We start from the raw sequence: 20,137 nt of genomic DNA on the forward strand, positions 1-20,137 counted from the left end.
GCAGGGAGACAAATGAACAGCAGCCTAGATATCACTACTTTCTGAAGGCATGTGACCCTTAAGAGTTCTCCAAAGATACGCAGATCGAAACACCAAAGCCCTAACTAAATGCTGGGTGTTGGGTTAGGGGTGGGGCTAAAAAAGATGACCAGGAAATGATGCTTTCCCCAGAGGAGGGTAACAAATCGCGCCAGTAAAACAGTGGCTGTAAAGGAGTTGTGCTCACATTACTCTGGAATGCAGATAAGGGGGTGTCCCACTGCTCGAGGATCCCGAGAGGGGTTCCTGGAGGAAATATCAAATCCTCTTTCATTTTAGCCACCCCAGAAAGGGTGAGAGGAGGCAGTACAGAAGGGGAATTTTTTTTTTTTTTTAATGTGACTTTTTCACTTTAGAGGTTCTCAAGCTCTGGATGCCTGAGAATCCTAGGGGGATCCGTGTATGAAGCAGATTCCTGCACCCCCAGCGACCCCCCCATTGTAATTCTGTATTCCTGGAATGGAGACCAGGAACCTGCTCATTTAACAAACCCACCTGGATATTCTTATGTAGGGGTTTTATACTGATCTCAAAAGTCTCCCTTGCAGATCAGCAAGGCCTAAATGAAACAGCTGGAAAGAGATCACCAAAGGGCCAGCAACGTATTGGCTGTTCACAAGAGCCGGTGTCTTAGCTCAGGCTGCTGTAACATCACCGTGGAGTGGGCGGCTTAACCAACAAACATATGTTTCTCACAGTTCTGGAGGCTGGCTGGGAAGTCTAAGATCAAGGTGCTGGCAGATTCCGTGTCTGGTGAGAGTCCACTTCCTGGGTCATAGATTTCACCTTTCTGCTGTATCCTCACATGACAGGAGGGATAAAGACTTTTCAGGGGTCTCTTATGAGGTCACTAATCCATTCATGAGGAGCCTACCCTCACAATCTAATCCCCTCCCAAAGGACCCACCTTCCCATGTCACCATATTGGGGGCCAGGACTTCAACATATGAATTTTAGGGAGACGCAAACATTCAGTCCATACCACCTGGCTAGCCATCTTACCCCAAGATTGAAGAGCAAAGGATCCAAGGCACGCATGTGCTCGGGAGTACAGACCGCTTGCCCAGGAACTTCAGAGGCTGTACAGGAGCCTCAAGGCCATGGCAACTTTTAGAGGAAGCCCGTGACATGTCAGGAAGGAGCAAATGGCAGACGGCTTGCAGTGGATGGGTCCAGGTGCACTGCTTCTCCAGCTGCTTTCAGCAGGCACACTTCTTTCTTCTTCCTCTCCAATCACTTAGGCAATCATTTCTAAAGAAGGTAGGCCACCCATGTTTTCCCTCCTCTGGTACTTCATGGGTACCACAATGCAAAACACTCCCTTTGACAACATTACTAACATGTTTAAAGGAACGTCCCTCTACAACACCTTTCATTATGATTACATTATTATAATACAGCGTTCTAATAAATTAGTGTTAAGTAGGGAAGGGAAAAAAACCAATTTTCAAGTGAATGTTTTTTTCATACCAGGGTAAAGGGCTAACTCTTAAAAGCTTAGGAAAATCAGCTTTTGCAAATTATCTTTTCTGAAGCTTCCAGCTGTATTGGATGCTGACAGGTTTTTAAGCACTGAGATGAAAGAGACAAATTCTTTTTCTTTTGCATGGCTAATTGCAATTCTGCTGAGCACTATGAAGCCTGCTTTCCTCTTGAGATATTTGCCAGCATACGTTAATCGCACAAATATTTACAGACTGCTAAAGCACAGGGGCAGCTTATACCAAAAAAGATACAGAACACTTGAGAAAAAAAAAAAGCCTTTCTGACACATCACATTTGTGGCCAGCTACCCAGAATCAGTGTAAACTATTTGCCCCTTAGCCTCAGCCAATGTGTTTAAAGAACATTGTCCCTGGGTTGATTTAGTGTTTACTTGGCTGCTAAAGTCTTTCTTCAAAAGCCTTGACACTTCTTTCCCTCAGGGTTAAAAATAAGGTTTCTAAAAATGTATATTCATCTTATGGGTTGCTGTATTGTCAACCATTCATCTCTCAGGCCACCCAGATGGCACGGAAGAGGTCTATCCAATGGTTTCCGAACCCCAAGGAGCTTCAGGAAGCTAAACAGAGCAAGCTAGACGACTTGACTAGCAAAGCCACAAACTCTTAGTACCACCTTGTTTTCCTAGCATGCTAGTTAAGAACAAAGGCTCTGGACTCCCGACAGCCCTGTTCAAATCCTTGCTTTGTCACTTCCAAGTCGAATGACCTTGAAGAATCTCTCAACCTCCATAAACCTTGTTTCTCCATCTTAAAATGGAAATAGTCCTATGTAGGTAGAGCCTGTAAGGAGTAAATGAAATAATGAATACAAAACACTTAGCACAATGCCTGGCACACAGAAACTCCTGAATAAATGTTTGATGGTGTTTTTTAAACCAGTCTGAACTTACAAATAATTTAGGCCACACAAAGAAAAGAGGGAAAGGTGGGGAAAAAAGGAAGTACAAGTGGATTCTAATATCCAAAAGAGCCTCTTTTGAGAATAATGGCTACCCATGCAGAAGAGAGGAGGGACACGGGCAGGAGCTCAAACTGGCGAGTTGCTAAAAGATCACAGGAAGGCAAGAGAGTCTTACAGCCTCAAGCCAAAGCTTCAGGGTATACAGATGCCCGGGAAAATACAGGGTGCCCAGTTAGAATTTCAGACAAACATTTTTTGGGGATAAGTATATCCCAAATACTGCATGGAACATACTTATGTTAACAAAAAATTATTGCTGGGGCACCTGGGTCTCTGAGTTGGTTGAGCGTCCGACTTCGGCTCAGGTCACGATCTCACATTCGTGGGTTCAAGGCCTGCATCAGGCTCTGTGCTGACAGCTCAGAGCCTGGAGCCTGCATCGGATTCTGTCTCCCTCTCTCTCTGCCCCTCCCCTGCTCGCGCTCTGTGTCTGTCTCTCAAAACTTAAATTGAAACATTAAAAAGTTAAAAAAAAAAAAAAAACTTAAAAAAATTATTGCTTAATTGAAATTCCAATGTAACTGGGAATCCTGTTTCTGAGAGGTTTTTTGGGTTTTTTTTGATTGTTTTTGTTTGTTCTGTTTCATTTTGTTGTTACTGTTTTGGCTTTTTGTTGTTGTTTTGTTTGTTTGTTTTGCTCCATGTGGCCGCCCTGGCCCTAGCTTCGCAGACAGCTGCTCTGGCTATCCTCACCTCATCTTGGCCCTGAATTCCCACCTCACGTTGAGAGGAGTCAGAGAAATAATGTGTGGGAAATGGCTTTGCAAACTCCAAAGAACTATAACATCAAGTAAGGAGACATTTCTTTCAGTGGGCGTTGTTATGAAAACACTGAGTCATCAAGCAAGAGCTGGGTCTTTGTGAATTTAAGGAGATGTATGGAAAATTCCGAGGAGTTTGGGGAGTGTATTCAGAAGGGGAGCCTCAAAGGACCCCAACGAGAGGGACTAGACGTGACGCTGGCCAACTGTGGCTGCACTGAGACTTACCTGGAGTGCTTTTCCGGTCCCCAGGGAGCACCTAGACCAAGTGAGTCAGGCCCTCTGAGAGTGGGGCCAGGACCAGTGTCGTTAAACCTCTCCATGTGATTCCATTTTGTAGCTGAGCTTGCAGACCAGTGGTAGAATACACCTGTAAAAGGGACGTTGAACAGGTGAGACACCTTGGGCCCTGGGGTCCCCGGGAGGGATAGTTAACACCCCTTAGTGAGGTTGGATGTAAGAAGGGGAGGGGAAAAAAAGAAAAAGAAGAAGAACAAGGGAGGAGGGAATTTGTAACGATAAGATTTTATTCCATCTGCTTTTTAAAATTCTTTTTTTAATGTTTTAAAATAATATAAATACCCAGGGCAAATTTTTTAAGCCAGGAGGTTTGAATGTGAGTGAAAGGGAGTGGGTTAAATAAGAAAAGCAGGCGGGAATTTTCTATATTTAATCAAGCAGCACCTAACAGCCACATACCCAGTGGGGACAGTGGTCCCTCTCATTTGGGAGGGCCAAAGGATCCATTTGTGATTGAAAAGAACTGTGTTGGAGGGTTGTACTTTCCGTGAAGTCACAGATGGCTCACAATTTTTCTTCTAACTTATGACAGGACTTGTGGTAGCTGAGGACCAATTTCTCTTTCAGGCACAAAGATTTAGAAGGTGTGGGTGGTTATGTAAAAATGTAGGAATTCATGTGCTGAGTAAGTGACACCTACATGAGAAGCCACCACTTGTCTTTGATTAGCCATGACAGTCACCTAACGGGAAGTGTGTATTTTCAATCAACAAATACTTATTGAACTATGTGCTGAGCACTGTTCTTGGCATTGGTATAGAACAGGTAATAAAACCGTCTTGGTCCTCGTGGAATTTATATTTCAGTAGAAAAGACAGTTCATATCATTTCAGAAAGTGAGAAGAGGGTATACGGAAAGATATAGGAGGATAAGGAGCTCAGGAATGGTGGAGTGGGCAGAGGGCAAGTTAAGTTAGGTGGAAGGCTGAGAAAGCCCTTTCTAATGCCTACATCTGACCAGAAGCTTGAATAGAGTGAAGGGTGCACCATGTGGATATGTGAAAAAGGGTTGTAAGCAGAACAAGCAGCAAGTGCAAAGGCCCTGAGGCAGCTACCACCTGGCCCTGTTTAAGAAACATCAAGAAAGCCGGTGCTGCAGAGCAGGGTGCTGGGAAATAAGGATGAAAGGCAGACAGGGCCAGATCATGTAGGGGCTTTCGATCAAGGTGACCACCTTGGATTTTGTGCTAATGCAGTGGGACGGAAGCCATTGGAGGAATTTGAGCAGGGAAGTGGTAGGATCTGATGAACTGTTGTGAAAGACACAACAGAGGGAAAGAGTGGAAGAAGGGAGCCCAGGTGGGAAGCTGTTGCTGTCATTGCCTAGGTTAGGTGGGATGATGGCGGGTTGGAGCGGCCATGGAGGTTATGAAAGTGGTCAGATGTGGACTTTATTTTGGAGGTAGAGCCACCAGGAGTTGCCGACAGACTTGAAGTGAGATTGTGAGAGAAAGCTAGAAACTGAGGATGCCCCCCAGGTTTATGGCACAAGTAGGTACATAAATGGTGCCAATTCCCAAGATTGGTAACACATTTGGTAGGAAGGGTGCAAGCAGTGAAATCAACATTGGTGTTTTGCACAAGCTGCATGAGCTACCTATCAGACAGCTGAGGTGGACCCTTCCGCGAACCCCCCCAATCCCCATTCTCCCTGTATTAGTTCTCAATGGCTGCAGGAACAAATGAGCGCACATTCAGTCACTTAAAACAGCACCAATTGGTTCTCTTAGAGTTACAGAGGTCAGAAATCTAAAATCCAGGTGTTGGTAGAACTGTGATCCTTCTGAGGATTTCAGGGGAGAATCTATTTCCTTGCTTTTTCCAGCATCTAGAGGCTGCCCACATTCCTTCTCCCTTGGTCCCTTTCACTATGTTCAACCCAGGAATGTAGCATTTTCTCTCTCCTGTAACCAAATGCCTCCCTCCTCTAAGGACCCTTGTGATCACATCAGGCCCCTCTGGCTAAACCAGGATAATCTTTCCATTTCAAGATCTTTAACTTACACCTGCATGCAAGGTAACGTAAGGTAACGTATTCATAGACTCCCGGGAGTAGGATGCAGACATCTTGGGGGGATCATTATTTAGCCTTATCACTACTTCCTTATCCTCAAAAAACCCTGATGGAGGTCAAAAGAGCAAGGCGCCTAACTGAAACACCACCTTTCCCAGGCCTACTTGCACAGAAAGGTGCCCAGAGCATCTTGGAAAGGAAACCAGTGCATGCTGATGGTGGTCACCCCTATCCCTCATTTTCATCACTTCAGGGCAGTGGCCTGCTCTCAAGTGCCAACAGCCACAGGCCTTTGCCTGAGGAGTCCCTCTGGTCTCCTGAGCCCACTTTGCTACATGTACGACAGGCCAGAAGTGCCCAAAATTAATTGACAGGAGTCGGTGTGTAAATACCCCAATTCCCTCCCCCAGGATGAGATAACAGGCAGGGGGTATGCTGGCTCCCTGAGTTTCTCAGTGGGCTTCAGCTCCAGTGACCCTTAGTGGTAACTTATCTGATATCAAGCCTTTTATCAACCAGCTTCCCTTCTTGGTTGTGAAACAGGAAAAATAATATATCTGCCTTGCGTCCCTCAAAAGGTTTTTGTGTGTCCAGAAGGAGACACTGCAAATGCTTCGTAAATGGTAAGCTACAGAATCATTTAAGGGGGTATTACGAGACCCACAGACTATTAGGGCTGTTGAGTACCTGAAGGTAATCTTTGTTACCCCAGAAAGAGAAAGAGGACAACTCCAAGGGCTAATGAATGGAAGCAGACCAGAAGGATAAATGTGGTGTCCTAATTTTGGATCTGGTGGGGTTTGGCTCTATCATGATGTTTATTACTAAGTTCTCTCTTAGATGATTTCTAAGCCTCCTGGGGCCTCTACTTATTCATATGAAACATAGAAAGAATGGCCTGCAGTGACACTGTCACTATGTAGAGTACTTTGGGAGAGTCTTCAAAATCAGGGAGCCCAGCCCCTCTCATTAGAGGTGGGGATTATGCATAATCTCAGTTGCAAATTGCAGACACAATGCCATTGATTTATTTGACAAAGATTTGTAAAGAACTTACTACCTTCTGAGCACTATTGTAAATTCTTTACAACCATCTGCTCATTTAATTCCTATAACCACTCTATCAAGTAAGTACTATTATCATTCTCACTTTAGAGATGAGGAGACTGAGGCATAGAGAGGTTAAATGACTTCTCCAAGATCACAGAGCATAGCAATGAACCCGGGAAGTCTGACTCCATGCTCAAAAATGCTATGCGGTGCTGGGGCACTTGAGGGGCTCAGTTGATTAAGCATCCGACTCTTGGTTTTGTCTCAGGTCACTATTTCAGGCCCCATGTCAGGCTCCATGCTGACAGTGCAGAGCCTGCTTGGGATTCCCTCCCCCTCTCTTCTGCCCCTCCCCTGCTCACTCTCTATTCCCCCCCTCAAAATAAATACATAAACATCTTAAAAAGAACACAAAAAAACTATGTCAAAAATACTGTACTATGCTGAGTTGCCTTCTTTTTTATCATTTTCTCCTTCCAAATTCTCTCCCACATCTATCCCTGGGCCAGTTCCTAGTGTTCAAATCATAACATCTCTCAATCAAAATGATTTCCATTTGCACAAGACAATTTAATATAAATTGACTTAAATAGTCAAGGGAATATCAGTTCCTCCTAATCAGTGAGTCCAGAGGAAGGATGGAATTCAAGCATGGTTTGACCCTAAGTTTGCCAGTCATCAAGACAGAAGCTCTGCATCTCTGTAATTCTTTCAGCTCTGCCCTTTCCTTATCCTGTCTTTTTATTTATTTATTTTTTTGGTTCACATCCCTCAAGGAAGCAAAATGCTCTTCCATCCACACATTGCACTATCCAGAGAAAGAAAGGGAGCCTTTGACCCAGCATCCCACTCATGAGGCAGGTTACTTCTGCCTCTGAACCAGTGGCTGAGGCCAAGGCTGGGATCCAGAGAGTGTCTGCTATCTAAGAATCTTGTGCACCCCAGGGATAATTAGGAGGAAGTGGGAGGGTAGGAAGGCTTCAAGGCCCAGATGAGGTGCCACCTTCTCCACAAGATCTCCCTTTTGGTCTCATCATCTTCCATCTTTGGAAGAATAGCTCCTTTCTCTGAATTCCCGTGACTCTTGATCTGCGTTGCTCTGACACCATTCACTACTTCATATTCATCATTTTGGATTCCTCCTGGATCATCTCCACTTGACTGTCCACCATTTTCCACTCTTTTCTGCTCTGTTCACCCCAGCAGATGGGCCATTTCTCTTTTGTAACCCACTCCCATCAGATTTTCTATTCTACACCGCGGCACGAAAATAGCTCTTGCCAAGATTGTGCCCTCCATCTTGCCAAATCCAGTGACCAGTTCTCAGTTCTCCCCTTGCTCACCCTCTTGGCAGCAAGTGATGTAGGGGACCCCTCTCTCCGCTCAAAGCGTTTGCTTCCACTCCCAGATACCACATGGTTTTGTGTTGTCATGTACTTCTCTGTTCTTTTCTACTCTCTTTTGCTGGCATCTCCCCCATCCTACCCCACCCCCACCCACCTCTGCTCTCTCCACGAGGGCCGTGGTTTGACAGTGGCCATGTTCCCCTTCCTACAACCACTGCTCCCATGTCATGGCACCTCACCCACAGCTACTACTCTTATCAGAATCTGGAAACACTGCCCCCTCTCTTCTTATCCCCGCAGACCTGGAGGTGGTAAAGGTTTCCCACTATTGCTAGACAATGAATGCTTCATCATGCCTTGCTGGGTCTCTTAATGCAGCCAACACCTCTGTAGACCGTCCCTTCAATAACTCTCTTCCATAAATCCTTGGAGTGTGCTCTTCCCTGACAGGACTGACTAGCACTCTGCTTGTTTCCTTATGTCACTCTCCCATATTAGCTTATAAGGTCACTAAGAACAAAGTCTGTGTTTAATTCTTCTTTTATCCCCAGGAGTGCTTGCTATCCAATTGGTACCAATAAATGCTGAAACAAAGCATTCTTTCTTATTAACTGCTTTCAGCTTAAACAGGAAGTGAAAGCAATAAAAGCATTTAAACACACACACACACACACACACACACACACACACACCTCCCAGGACAAAAGGCAGAAGGATGAAATAATGCTAAATTCTGATGTTATGAGTTTTTGCCTGATTTTTCAAATTCATGATGTATTCAAAATCCATATGGATCATGCTTTTTCCTCTCCAGGCCCAGAAATTAAAGAGAGTTACTTCTATTACAATAGAAATTGAAGTACAGGGGCACCTGGGTGGCTCAGTTGGTTAAGTGTCCAGCTTTGGCTCAGGTCATGGTGTTATGGTTCATGAGTTTGAGCCCCACTCAGAGCCTGGAACCTGCTTCAGATTCTGTGTCTCCCTCTCTCTCTGCCCCTCTCCTGCTCTCACTCTGCCTCTCTCTCTCGAAAATGAGTACACATAGAAAGAAACTTTTTTAAGAAATTAAATTAAAGTACCAATAAACTGAGAAGCAGGGAAACCCCATTGCTGACCAGCGGGGGGATCTAGGAAACACTGGGTGCTGGGATTTGCATCACACCCTATGCTGAGATGGGCTTTGGGAAAGAAGCTCTATGGGGGGTGCCCACCTTTGGGGGTCTCCTTCCTACTTTGCTTGTCTCTCTCTCTCTTCCTATTATGAACTACATTGCCACTCTTTCCCTACCAACCCTGATCCCATTGCTCCAGTGCCAACCAGGTGGGTAGTATAAGGATTCAGGGCAATAAGGGGAAAGGAAAGGAAGGAAAAAGAAACCCCCATCTTCCCTCCTCTGGCCCTAGTGGTGGTCTTATTAGCTGTCTCCTTCACCTACAATTTTTGGGCCATTCTCCATCACCTATTGTAGATCCCCTAGTCCCCAGAAACTGGACCTAAGTATTCTTTTGAAATAAAGAGAATTCTGACTACAATCTTCTATGGATTCCAGGGTCCTCCTTTGACATCTGTGTCTGCTATTGCTTTTACAAACGAATCCAAGTATAAAAATCGACACTGTTGTGTATATATGTTGGGAGAGATGAGTGGAGATGATTACGTTTATTCTATTTCTCATATTTCAAAAATCTTTAGAGAGTTTCCAAAAGGATAAACTGAATGTCCATGGGGATGACCAAACACCCTTGCCTCTCAGTTCCTTGCTTTCCTCATTACCAATGACCTTTTGTCTACACTATCACAAAGCCACCCACTCCCTGCAACTGCTCTATTTTTAAGATAATCAGTCAATCATTCTGTCTCCAAGCAGCACCTCCTACCTTTCCAGCCAACTGGTTCCATCTTTCTTCAAGTTCATCAGTGCTTCCTCCCTAGGAGTCCCCTTCTAATCTCTTTCCTCTGTATGTCCCTCTGATACCATGGTTCATCATTTGGGGCAGTCTTTCACAAATATCTTAACTTCCTTTGCTCCTTCATCTATCTGTGATATCTCCCTGGCATAAAAAAAAAAAAAAAGCATTAACTTGAAACAAAGCTTACTCCCCAACTCCCCCATTCTTCTCCTGAATAGCCAAATGCCACTAGAGAAAACCATACGTCGTCAGACAGGTCTCTTGGCAAATTCAAGATCACCCATCTCAAGAGGCTCTCAACTCTCCCAGCATCAAGAAATACTTGTAGAGTGGGGAAATATCCACGGAAGGTGCTCTGGGAATTCTGAAATGAATGGACTGCGTGCAGGTAGAGAAACAAAGAGACAAAGCTAATAGATGAGGGCAGAAGGGAACCAAATGGGAAGAGTAATTTGGAAGCAAAAGGAAGAGAGGATTTCAACAAGGCTTGACTGCCGTTCCCTCTTGTGAGTAAAACTCTGATTTTTAAGACTTATTTGGTGGCTGTACAAGACAGCCTGTCTAGTTCCACCCTGTTGATGACAACTCTCTTGTAGACGAAGAAGCAGATCATCCTGGAGATTGTTGGTGTGTGCAACTGTGCTGGAGAAGGCAGGCTTTCGTTTCCTCATCTGGCACAAAGGAATCCTTCCTACTTTCCCCAGGAGGGCGTTGGGAGGAAACGGATTGGTGGGAAGCAAAAGGATTATTTCAGTAGTAATGACTGCAGGAGGTCAAGGCAAGGCTGAGGCTGTTCTCAATAAGAATCATTGTGACTAAAGACAATGGCTAGTGGGAATTTTTTTTCTTTGTTTGCTTTTATTTTTTGATGCTAGACAGCTGGAATGCCAAGGGCAGTTCTGTGCCAAGCCACAAAAAGACTGAAAGCCCAGGACTTCCCCTCGGACAATAGCTTCCATTTTAGCTTCGGGCAAGAGTAAAATCTGTCCTAAGATAGTTTAGGAACTTCCTGTTGGTTCACATTTCAAGCAGCTTGTATTTAATTTTCACCTTGCCACTCAGAGCTCAGAGTGAACAGGAGACCCAGGGACAGGGTACTTTGCTGAGAACTGACCAGCGACCGGCTGGCTGCCTGTAAGTACTGCTTGGTTTGAATGTTTTAGGTTCTCAAGGCTTCTGGTAATCTGAAATATTAACTGAGCAAAACTGCTGTTATGGGCTCTTGGTTCATAACTTTCTTGGATTGTATAGTCAGAAGGAAATAGGACCTCTTGATATCACACTCATCAAATCTCAAGTGACATTAAAATGAACAGGTTATAGACAATGATGGTGTAGATTCTCTTGAATGGGATCAAAGAGATAAATCTGAAAGGCTTTTTTGTTCTGGGGTAATGACAAGAAATGCAAGCAGAACTACAAAAAGGTTTAATTTAATTTAATTTAATTTTATTTTATTTTACTTAGAGAGAGAGAGAGAGAGAGAGGGTGCACAAGCAGGGGGAAGGGGCAGAGGGAGAGAGAGAGAATCTCATGCAAGCTCCGTGCCCGACACAGAGCTTGATCTCACCACCCTGGGATCATGGCCTGAGCTGAAATCAAGAGTTGGACGCTCAGCCAACTGAGCCACCCAGGTGCCCCAATTCTCCTTTTTTAAATAGAAAGAGAAGCAAAGTGGTTCAGACAGCAACTCTCAAGTTAGAATTCTGGGTCTGTTTCTTTTTAATTATGAGATCAAAGGCAAATTGCTTAGTCTCTCTAGTAACAGTTTCTCTATCTGTAAAATGGGTATTGTACCATTATAAAACTAGTATAAGCTTTATAGTATTATATATAAAAATATATGTGAAATCTATATGTTTTATATATAAAACATGTATGAAATTGAATGAGATTTCATATTTAGTGTATAATTTTGTTTATATAACATAAGCTTAGGCTTATTTTGCTTATGTGAGCAAAATTTATATAATAGGTTTCACATATATAATGGATTTCACATATGTATACATATACTGGTTTTAATATATATAATATGAAATGTATTATGTATGAAATCCAGTATTTGTATACATACACACTTGAATCTTGAACAACATGGGGGTTAGAGGTGATGATCCCCCATGCAGTTAAAAATCCACATATGACTTTTGGCTCCCCCAAAACTTAACCACAAATAGCCTACTATTAACCAAAAGCCTTACTGATAACATAAAAAGTCAGTTAACACATATTTGAGTGTTATATGTTATTATATATAATATGCAAAGTATGTATCAAGGGCCCTTTGCCTCCCTCCCATTTTACCAGCACTGCCCGGGCACTGCAGTGCTCAATGCTTTCTTCTGTTTTGAAAGTCTTACTAATTCAAGGTAAGAATTGATCACCGACACATCCCTGGTTTCGAAGATCTCACCTGCCCTGAGGCCCTTTACCCTGTAGGATCCCCCTTCTCTCACGGCCCCACATTGGTCAAGGGATCGCCAGCATAGCTGCCCAGGACAGGGCTCCACCTCTCAGAGTCAGTTTCACCACGTGGACCTCAGTCCCCAGAGTCAGGCAGACACCTGTGGCAGTTGAAGAACAGGGTCCCTGCTCTTCGGTTTTCCCCTGGAGAAAGCAAGTTCCTGGCATGAAGAAGCACTTATCTTATGCTTCCTCTTGGCTAGAAATGCTTTCTCAGCTGCATTTGGTCCATAGCATCCTGCCCTCTGCCCTGTTCTTGTCTCTTCTCCTCCGTGCTCCTTCCCCCATGGACTTTGTGGTCAGAGTCACTTATGGAGCAGGAGCAGAGAAGGCCCAGGGAACGTGGTCCCTTCAGTCATGCTAGCAACCCCTCCACAGACCTGTCCACTTGGTGAGCACAAGCAGCTTGAATATATCCTTGTAACTGTGGCTAGTATCAGCCTTGGGAACAGAATGGAAAGTGGGGGGCTGATAACCCATCTCAGCAGCATTCCTGGGCACCATCCTGACACTGGATGTTTGAGTGGTTAATCAGTGAAGCACGCTGTTGTTTGAGGACTAACCGACATTTATTTAACTCTTCCTTTTGACAGAGGAGAACAGACAGCCATAATGGAACCCAAACCTCAGAAGAGTCCAGGTACCCAAGGAATATACTCTCTTAAGGAAAAACTTTATTGAAAATGACAAACGGGGGTGCCTGGGTGGCTCAGTCGGTTAAGCGTCCGGCTTCGGCTCAGGTCATGATCTCACGGTCTGTGAGTTCGAGCCCCGCGTCAGGCTCTGTGCTGACAGCTCAGAGCCTGGAGCCTGTTTCAGATTCTATGTCTCCCTCTTCCTCTGACCCTCCCCTGTTCATGCTCTCTCTCTGTCTCAAAAATAAATAAATGTTAAAAAAAATTAAAAAAAAAAAAAAAAGAAAATGACAAACAATTCTCATCAAGCTACCCAGGATACAGGAGATAGTTTTAGTGAGGATAATGGGTGGCATTCTGGGACAATGATTCTTGGTATGGATAGTGTAGCAGAAGCTGCTGTGTTCAGCTAATTATTGTGTAAGCGCTCACCTATCTAGAAATTTGACATTTTCTGACTTTTCATTAACCAGATGTTCCATCTGTTGCTTGGAGATGGTGCCGAAACAAACTATAGCCCAGAAGAGACCGAAGAATATTTCATAATTTAATAGGAAATTCTCCCTTGGAGAAACTGCCTAAATTGTTATTATAGGGGTAGCTCAAGGTGTATTATTCAAAGGTCCTTGTTCATGTTTACACAGTTCATTGCAGGTGGGTAGTTAGAAAAGCTGATTTAGGAGGAAATAATTTAGAAATCAAATGATCAAAGCACCTATCATTATTAAGTCACTGTGCTTCATATTATAGAGGATATACAGAGTAAGTAATAGAGTCATTGCTCTCAATGAGTTTATAAATGTTGTTGGGAAGTTAAGATAAACACATGTGAGTAACTGTGCTGAGAAGCTAAGATAAGCACAAACAATCGGGATATGATAGGAATCATGAAAGTGAGTGTGAAACATTATGGGAATCTGAAAAAGAAAGGGCATACAAGTAGTTTTGGGAATCTGGAGAGGTTTTATGAGAAGGCATTTGGACCCTAAAAGTTGTATAGGGTTTTAAGAGAGATTGGTAAAGAGCACATCTCGGCAGAGAGGGATGGCATGAACAAAGCAATGAGTGGATTAGAGGCAGGATGTATCAGAGGGCAATGTGGATATAAAGTAGGACAGTGGAGAGTAAAGGATGAGGCTGTGGAAATATGGCACTATATTGTACCAGACCTTGACCTCATTAGACCACCAATCCTTGAACAAGAGAATGGCATCATTAGATTTGCATTTTAGACTGGTCCTATTTTTTGAAATAGCCTTTTTCTTTTAATGTTTATTATTTATTTGTTTGTTTGTTTATTTATTTTGAGAGAGAGAGAGAGGAGGGTGGGGAGGGGTAGAGGGAGAGGGAGAGAGATGATCCCAAGCAGGCTTCACACTGTCAGTACAGAGCCCAACTTGGGGCTCGACCTCACGAACCATGAGATCATGACTTAAGCCAAAATCAGGAGTCGGAAGCTTAATTGACAGAGCCATTCAGACACCCCTGAAATAGCTGTTTACAGTAAAAATGACATACAATAAATTGCACATATTTAAAATGTACAATTTGTCCGACTTCAGCCAGGTCACGATCTCGCGGTCCGTGAGTTCGAGCCCCGCGTCGGGCTCTGGGCTGATGGCTCAGAGCCTGGAGCCTGTTTCCGATTCTGTGTCTCCCTCTCTCTCTGCCCCTCCCCCGTTCATGCTCTGTCTCTCTCTGTCCCAAAAATAAATAAACGTTGAAAAAAAAATTTTTAAATGTACAATTTGTTAAGTTTTGATATGTGTATATGCCTGGGAAACCATTACAACAATCAAGATAATATGCATCACTCCCAAAAGTTTTCTGTTATTGATTTTCAGTTTGATTCCATTATGTTCTGAAAATATACTTTGTAAACCTTGGATCCTTTCAGATTTATTGAGACTGGTTTTATGGCCCAGAACATGATCTGTCTTGGAAAATGTTGCATGTGCCCTTGAGAAAGGTGTGCATTGTGCTGTTGTTGAGTGTTCTATGAATATCAATCAGGTCAAGTTTGTTATTGATAGTGTTGTTCAAGTCCACTAAATCTTTATGATTTTCTGCTTATTTTTTCTATCAGTTCTGGAGAGAGGGGTACTGAAATCTCTGACTATAATTGTGGATTTCTCTATTTCTCTGTCAGTTCTAGCAGTTTTTGCCTCAAGTATGTTGAAAGTCTGTTATTAGGTACATAATTGTGTAGGATTATTATGTCCTTTTGGTTAATTGATCCCTTTATCATTATAAAAAGACATTTATCCCTGGTAATACTATTTTGCTATGCAATCTGATCTTACTATAGCCAGTCCAGCTTTGTTTTGACTGCTGTTGGCATGGTATATCCTTTTCCCGACCTTTTACTTATAACCTATTTGTGTCTTTGTGTTCATTTTTTTAATGTTTATTTATTTATTTTGAGAGAGAGAGAGAGAAAGTGCACAAGCAGGGAGGGGCACAGAGAGAGAGATAGAGAGAATCCCAAGCAGTGTCTGTACTGTCAACACACAGCTCAGATGTGGGGCTTGAGTCCACTCCCATGAAGCATGAGATCTTGACCTGAGCCAAAATCAAGATTCAGACATTTAACCAACTGAGCCACCCAGGCACCCCATGTGTCTTTATATTTAAACTGTGTTTCTTGTGAGTACCATGCAGTTGGGTCTTGCTTTCTTACCCAATCTGACAGTCTCACCCTTTTAATTGAATTTTTTAGACCATTTACACTTAATGTGAATATTGATGTGATTGGGTTTGAGTCTATCATAGCATTGTTTTCTATTTGTCTCATTTTTTCTTTGTTCACCTTTTCCCTCTTTTTCATTGTTTTTTGAATTAATTGAGTATTTTTATGATACTATTTATCTCCTTTCTTGGCTTATTAATTGTAACTGTTTTGTTATTTTAGTGGTCCCACTAGGGCATATAGTATATATCTTTAATGTATCACAGTCTATCTTACTACAAATGATATTATACCAAATCACATATAATATAAGAATTTTATAAAAGTATACTTCCATTTTCCCCTCCTGGGATTAATGCCTTTTACTTAATGAAATTTCATTTTACTTACACATTATGTTATAATCTTCACAGTATGTTGTTAGTATTTTGTTTGAACAGTCGGTTGAATTTTTAAATGTTTTAATTAATACAAAAACAAAATTCGTATATTTACCTTTGCAGTTATCATTCAGCATTGTTCATTCATTCATATAAATTCAGATTTGCATCTGGTATCATTTCTTTCCACCCAGAGGGCTTCCTTTAAGCTTTCTTATAGTATAGGCCTCCTGTTTATGGATCTCTTTAGCTTTTGTATTATCTGAAAAATGTCTTGAAATTGCCTTTATTTTTTTTTTAATTTTTTAAACATTTTATTTTATTTTTTGAGAGACAAAGAGAGACAGCGTGAGCAGGGGAGGAGCAGAGAGAAAGGGAGACACAGAATCTGAAGCAGGCTCCAGGCTCTGAGCTGTCAGCACAGAGCCCAATGCGGGGCTCAAACCCACAGACGTGAGATCATGACCTGAGCTGAAGTAGGACACTCAATTGACTGAGCCACCCAGGTGCCCTGAAATTGCCTTTATTTTTCAAAGATATTTTTGCTGCATATAGAATTCTAGAATTATAGTGTTTTTCTTTCAGTACTTTAAATATTTGCTCCACTGTTTTTTTGCTCACGTTATTTCTGATGAGAAATCTAATGTCTTTCGCATGTTTTTTTTTCCTTCTGCATACATATTTTCCTTCCTTCTGGCTGATTTTAAGGTTATTTTCTTTATCACCAGTTTTGAACAATTTGATCACAACATGCCTTAGTAGAGTTTTTTTCATGTACCTTGTATTTAGGGTTCCTGACCTGCTTGGATCTCTGGGTTTATAGTTTTCTTTAAATTTACACACTTTTCAGCATTATTTCTTTAAATATGTTTTCTGTATCCCTACCCACTTAGGGATTTCATTACTTGTATAGTAGTTCACTTGAAATTGTCCCACAGTGAGGCACCTGCGTGGCTCAGTGGGTTAAGCATTTGACTCTTGATTTCGGTTCAGGTCGTGATCTCACAGATGGTGGGATCGAGCCCCGCATCAGGTTGTGCATTGACAGCATGGAACCTGCTTGGGATTTTCTCTCTCTCTCTCTCTGTCTCTCTCTCTCCCCCTCTCTCTCTTCCTCTCTCCCTCTGCCCCTCCCCCGCTCACTCATAAGAGTGCAATCTCTCTCTCAAAAGAAATAAAGTTAAAAAGATAAAGAAATTGTCCCACTGTGCATTGGTGCTCTTTTAACATTTTTTTTAATTCTTTTTTCTCTCTGCATCTGTGTTGATAGTTTCTCTTACTTTGTCTTCATGTGCACTAATCTGCTGTTACTCCTATTCAGTGTGTGTGTTTGTTTGTTTCTGAGACATTATGGTTTTCATCTTTTGAAGTTCATTTTAGATCTTTTTTATATCATCTGTGTCTCTACCTAACTCCTGGAATATATTAAATACAGTAATAATGACTGTTTTTACACCTTTCTCTGCTAATTCGAACATCTGTGTCAGTTCTAGGCCCATTTCGATAATGTTCCTAATTATGGGTCATGGTTTCCTGCCTCTTTGCGTATTTGGTAGTCTTCAACTGGTTGCCAGACATCGAAATTTTTACCTTGCTGGGTGCTGCCTATTTTTGTATTTCTACAAATCTTGAGCTTTATTCTGGGATGCAGTTAAGTTTTTTTGGAAACAATTTGATCCTTTTAAGACCTGCTTTTAGGGCACCTGGGTGGCTCAGTCGGTTAAGCATCTGACTCTTAATTGCGGCTCAGGTCATAATCTCACGGTTCATGAGTCCGAGCCCCATGTCCAGCTCTGCGCTGGCAGCTTGAAGCCTGCTTGGGATTCTCTGTCTCCCTCTCTCTCTCTCTGCCCCTCCCCTTCTCGTGCATGCACACTCTCTCTCCCTCCCTGTCTCTCTCAAAAATAAATAAATAAACTTTTTTTTTTTTTTAAAGGCTAGCTTTTACGATTTGTCAGGTGGATCTGGAACAGTCCTCAGCCCAAAGATGATTATTCCATACTCTTGAATTCTTAAGAACCTTATGCATGTTTCTGTGATTCTTTCCGTGTGCAGCTCTTTCCTCTTTGCCACTCTGTCCCTGTGAACTCTAGTGCCTTAATTTCCCCCGAAGCCTTAGCTCTGTCTCCTCAACTCAGGAATTCACCCAATTCCACCTCAGTTCCCCTTTCCTGTGCTATAGCCTGGAAACTCTCTCAAGGGAGTCGTAGGGCCCCACCTTGTTTGTTTCCTATCTCATAGGGATGAGTGATTTTATTGCCCATGCCAAGGGTCTTGAAAACCACTATTGTGTATATTTTGTCTGGTAACCCCAGTCCCTGTTATTCCATCCTTGCCCCAAGTACTGAATCAGTCAGATTTGGTGTTTACTCTCAGGGATGTGTCAAGGATGGGTCTGAAAACGTCAAGACTGGAATTAGGGCGTCAAACTGGACACTACAATGCACAGTGAAAAAACCTATGAAGGTCTTGAATGCATATGCATTTGAATACATTGAAACATATGAAGGTCTTGAAGGCAGCAGTGGTGGGAACAGAACGATCGGGATAGATCCCAGAGGTGTTTGGGAAGTGAAAGTGAGCATGATTTAATCATTGAGTGGCCATAAGACTGATGGAAGGGTGACGGTTAAGGGCATTCAGAGGGTTCTAGGTGGGGAGGCTGGACAGGTGTTGGTAACACCATTTCATAAAAGGCACCTGGGGATAGAGTGATGTGAGAAAGAAGTTTATGGGAAATCCAGGGGAAGATGTTTAGGGGCAAAAATTGCATACACAGGGGTAAAAATGCTGAAAATTTGTCCCATCAGTTTCCCACAGACTAGATTTTGCTGAAGACATCTCTGGCGTGGTGTTTACCATATTTCTGTTTTCTGTATTTCCTACAAACTGGACCTATTGGATGGGTGAGATTGTCCCACTGGTTTTTGTTGTTGTTGTTGTTGTTGTTTGGCAAAGCTAATTAGTGGGTGGTCCTGTCCATTGGTTTTAAAATCAAACCCACTATATTGGCCTACGGCCTTCCAGGCCCAACTGAACTTGTCTCTAGCCTCATCTTAGACCACTCTTAGAGTCCTCACCGGATCATTATATTCCGGCCACTCAGTGCTCCTGTTCTCTTCCTGGAACACCTCTCCCCTTTCCTGCCCCTGGGCCTTTGACTATGATACTTCCTCTGCCTACCCAGCTCTTTGCACGCTTGGTTCCTTCTCATCCTCATAAAGGTTTCCCCTGACTCCTCTTCCTCAAGGGGCCTCCCTGCCTGGCTATTCCGTCTCATCACCCTGGTCATGCTCTCCAATGCACGTATCCCAACCGGCACTTACCTTGCTTGTTTTCGTTTCTTGTTTATCACCCACCTTCCACACGTGATAGGAAGCTCCATGAAGGCAGGGAATACAAGCAGAAGCCAGGTGGCATGAAAAGACCTCATCATTAAGTGTCTCTAGTAGCTCACTTTTAAGCCCAGAATCCTACTATAGACCAAAACCCCAGTACCCTTATTAACAATTAATGTCATCATGGCCAGAGTTTTTCTGTCACCATACCCTCTGAGTTTGCTTGAATGGGGCAGTGAGGCAGACGCATAATATTTCTGGACTTCACATACCTTAACCAGTAAATTGGCTGAATACTGATGGCTTTGTAAACTCAGATTAAGATAGCCACATTGTTTACTGGGTTATTTTCCTCAGCTTCAGTTCTGGAGAAAACAGCACCATTGCCATGGTCAACGAACACCGTCAGAGTTTTTGTGTCCTGGTAGTCGATGTGAATACTGGGGACAGACACCCTGGGAGTGACAAACTGGGTTACGTACTGATAGATACTTACTTTACTTTAAGGTTCTGCTAATTGTATACGATGTTATTAGGGACTCCTAGGCCCAAATTTTTATAAAATACTGTATCTGTTGAACCTTTTAAATTTAATACAACCAAAGAGCACCTGTATTAGAGGCAGATGAGAGACTGGTTTATTCTGCAAACCATAAAGGCTAAAGTTTCCTCTGTTGTTGATAACAGCCCTACTGTGTGCCAGGCCCAGTACTGAGAGGTTTCCATGCATTAACTCCTTCAG

General features: G+C 42.8%; 1 protein-coding gene across 6 annotated transcripts in view; it reads left to right on the forward strand.

Moving 5' to 3' along the window:
* Positions 1-757: 757 nt before the first annotated feature.
* PLEKHS1 (pleckstrin homology domain containing S1) overlaps positions 758-20,137 on the forward strand; it is a 34,537-nt gene continuing 15,157 nt past the window's right edge. For 4 of the 6 annotated variants that reach the window (XM_047073467.1, XM_047073470.1, XM_047073469.1 and 1 more), the window contains exons 1-2: positions 8,979-11,021; positions 12,947-12,993. In XM_047073467.1, coding sequence (XP_046929423.1) covers positions 12,966-12,993 — 28 coding nt within the window. In that variant the 5' untranslated portion in view covers positions 8,979-11,021; positions 12,947-12,965. Of the gene's footprint in view, positions 793-2,944; positions 3,659-8,978; positions 11,022-12,946; positions 12,994-20,137 lie in introns of those variants that run through there. The other 2 variants (XM_047073468.1, XM_047073472.1) reach the window with 2 other exon arrangements.

The sequence above is a fragment of the Lynx rufus genome, unplaced genomic scaffold, assembly GCF_022079265.1.
Source record: "Lynx rufus isolate CCGP_SWC_20201006 ecotype Redwood Valley unplaced genomic scaffold, mLynRuf1.p SCAF_11, whole genome shotgun sequence".
NCBI classification, from domain to species: domain Eukaryota; kingdom Metazoa; phylum Chordata; class Mammalia; order Carnivora; family Felidae; genus Lynx; species Lynx rufus.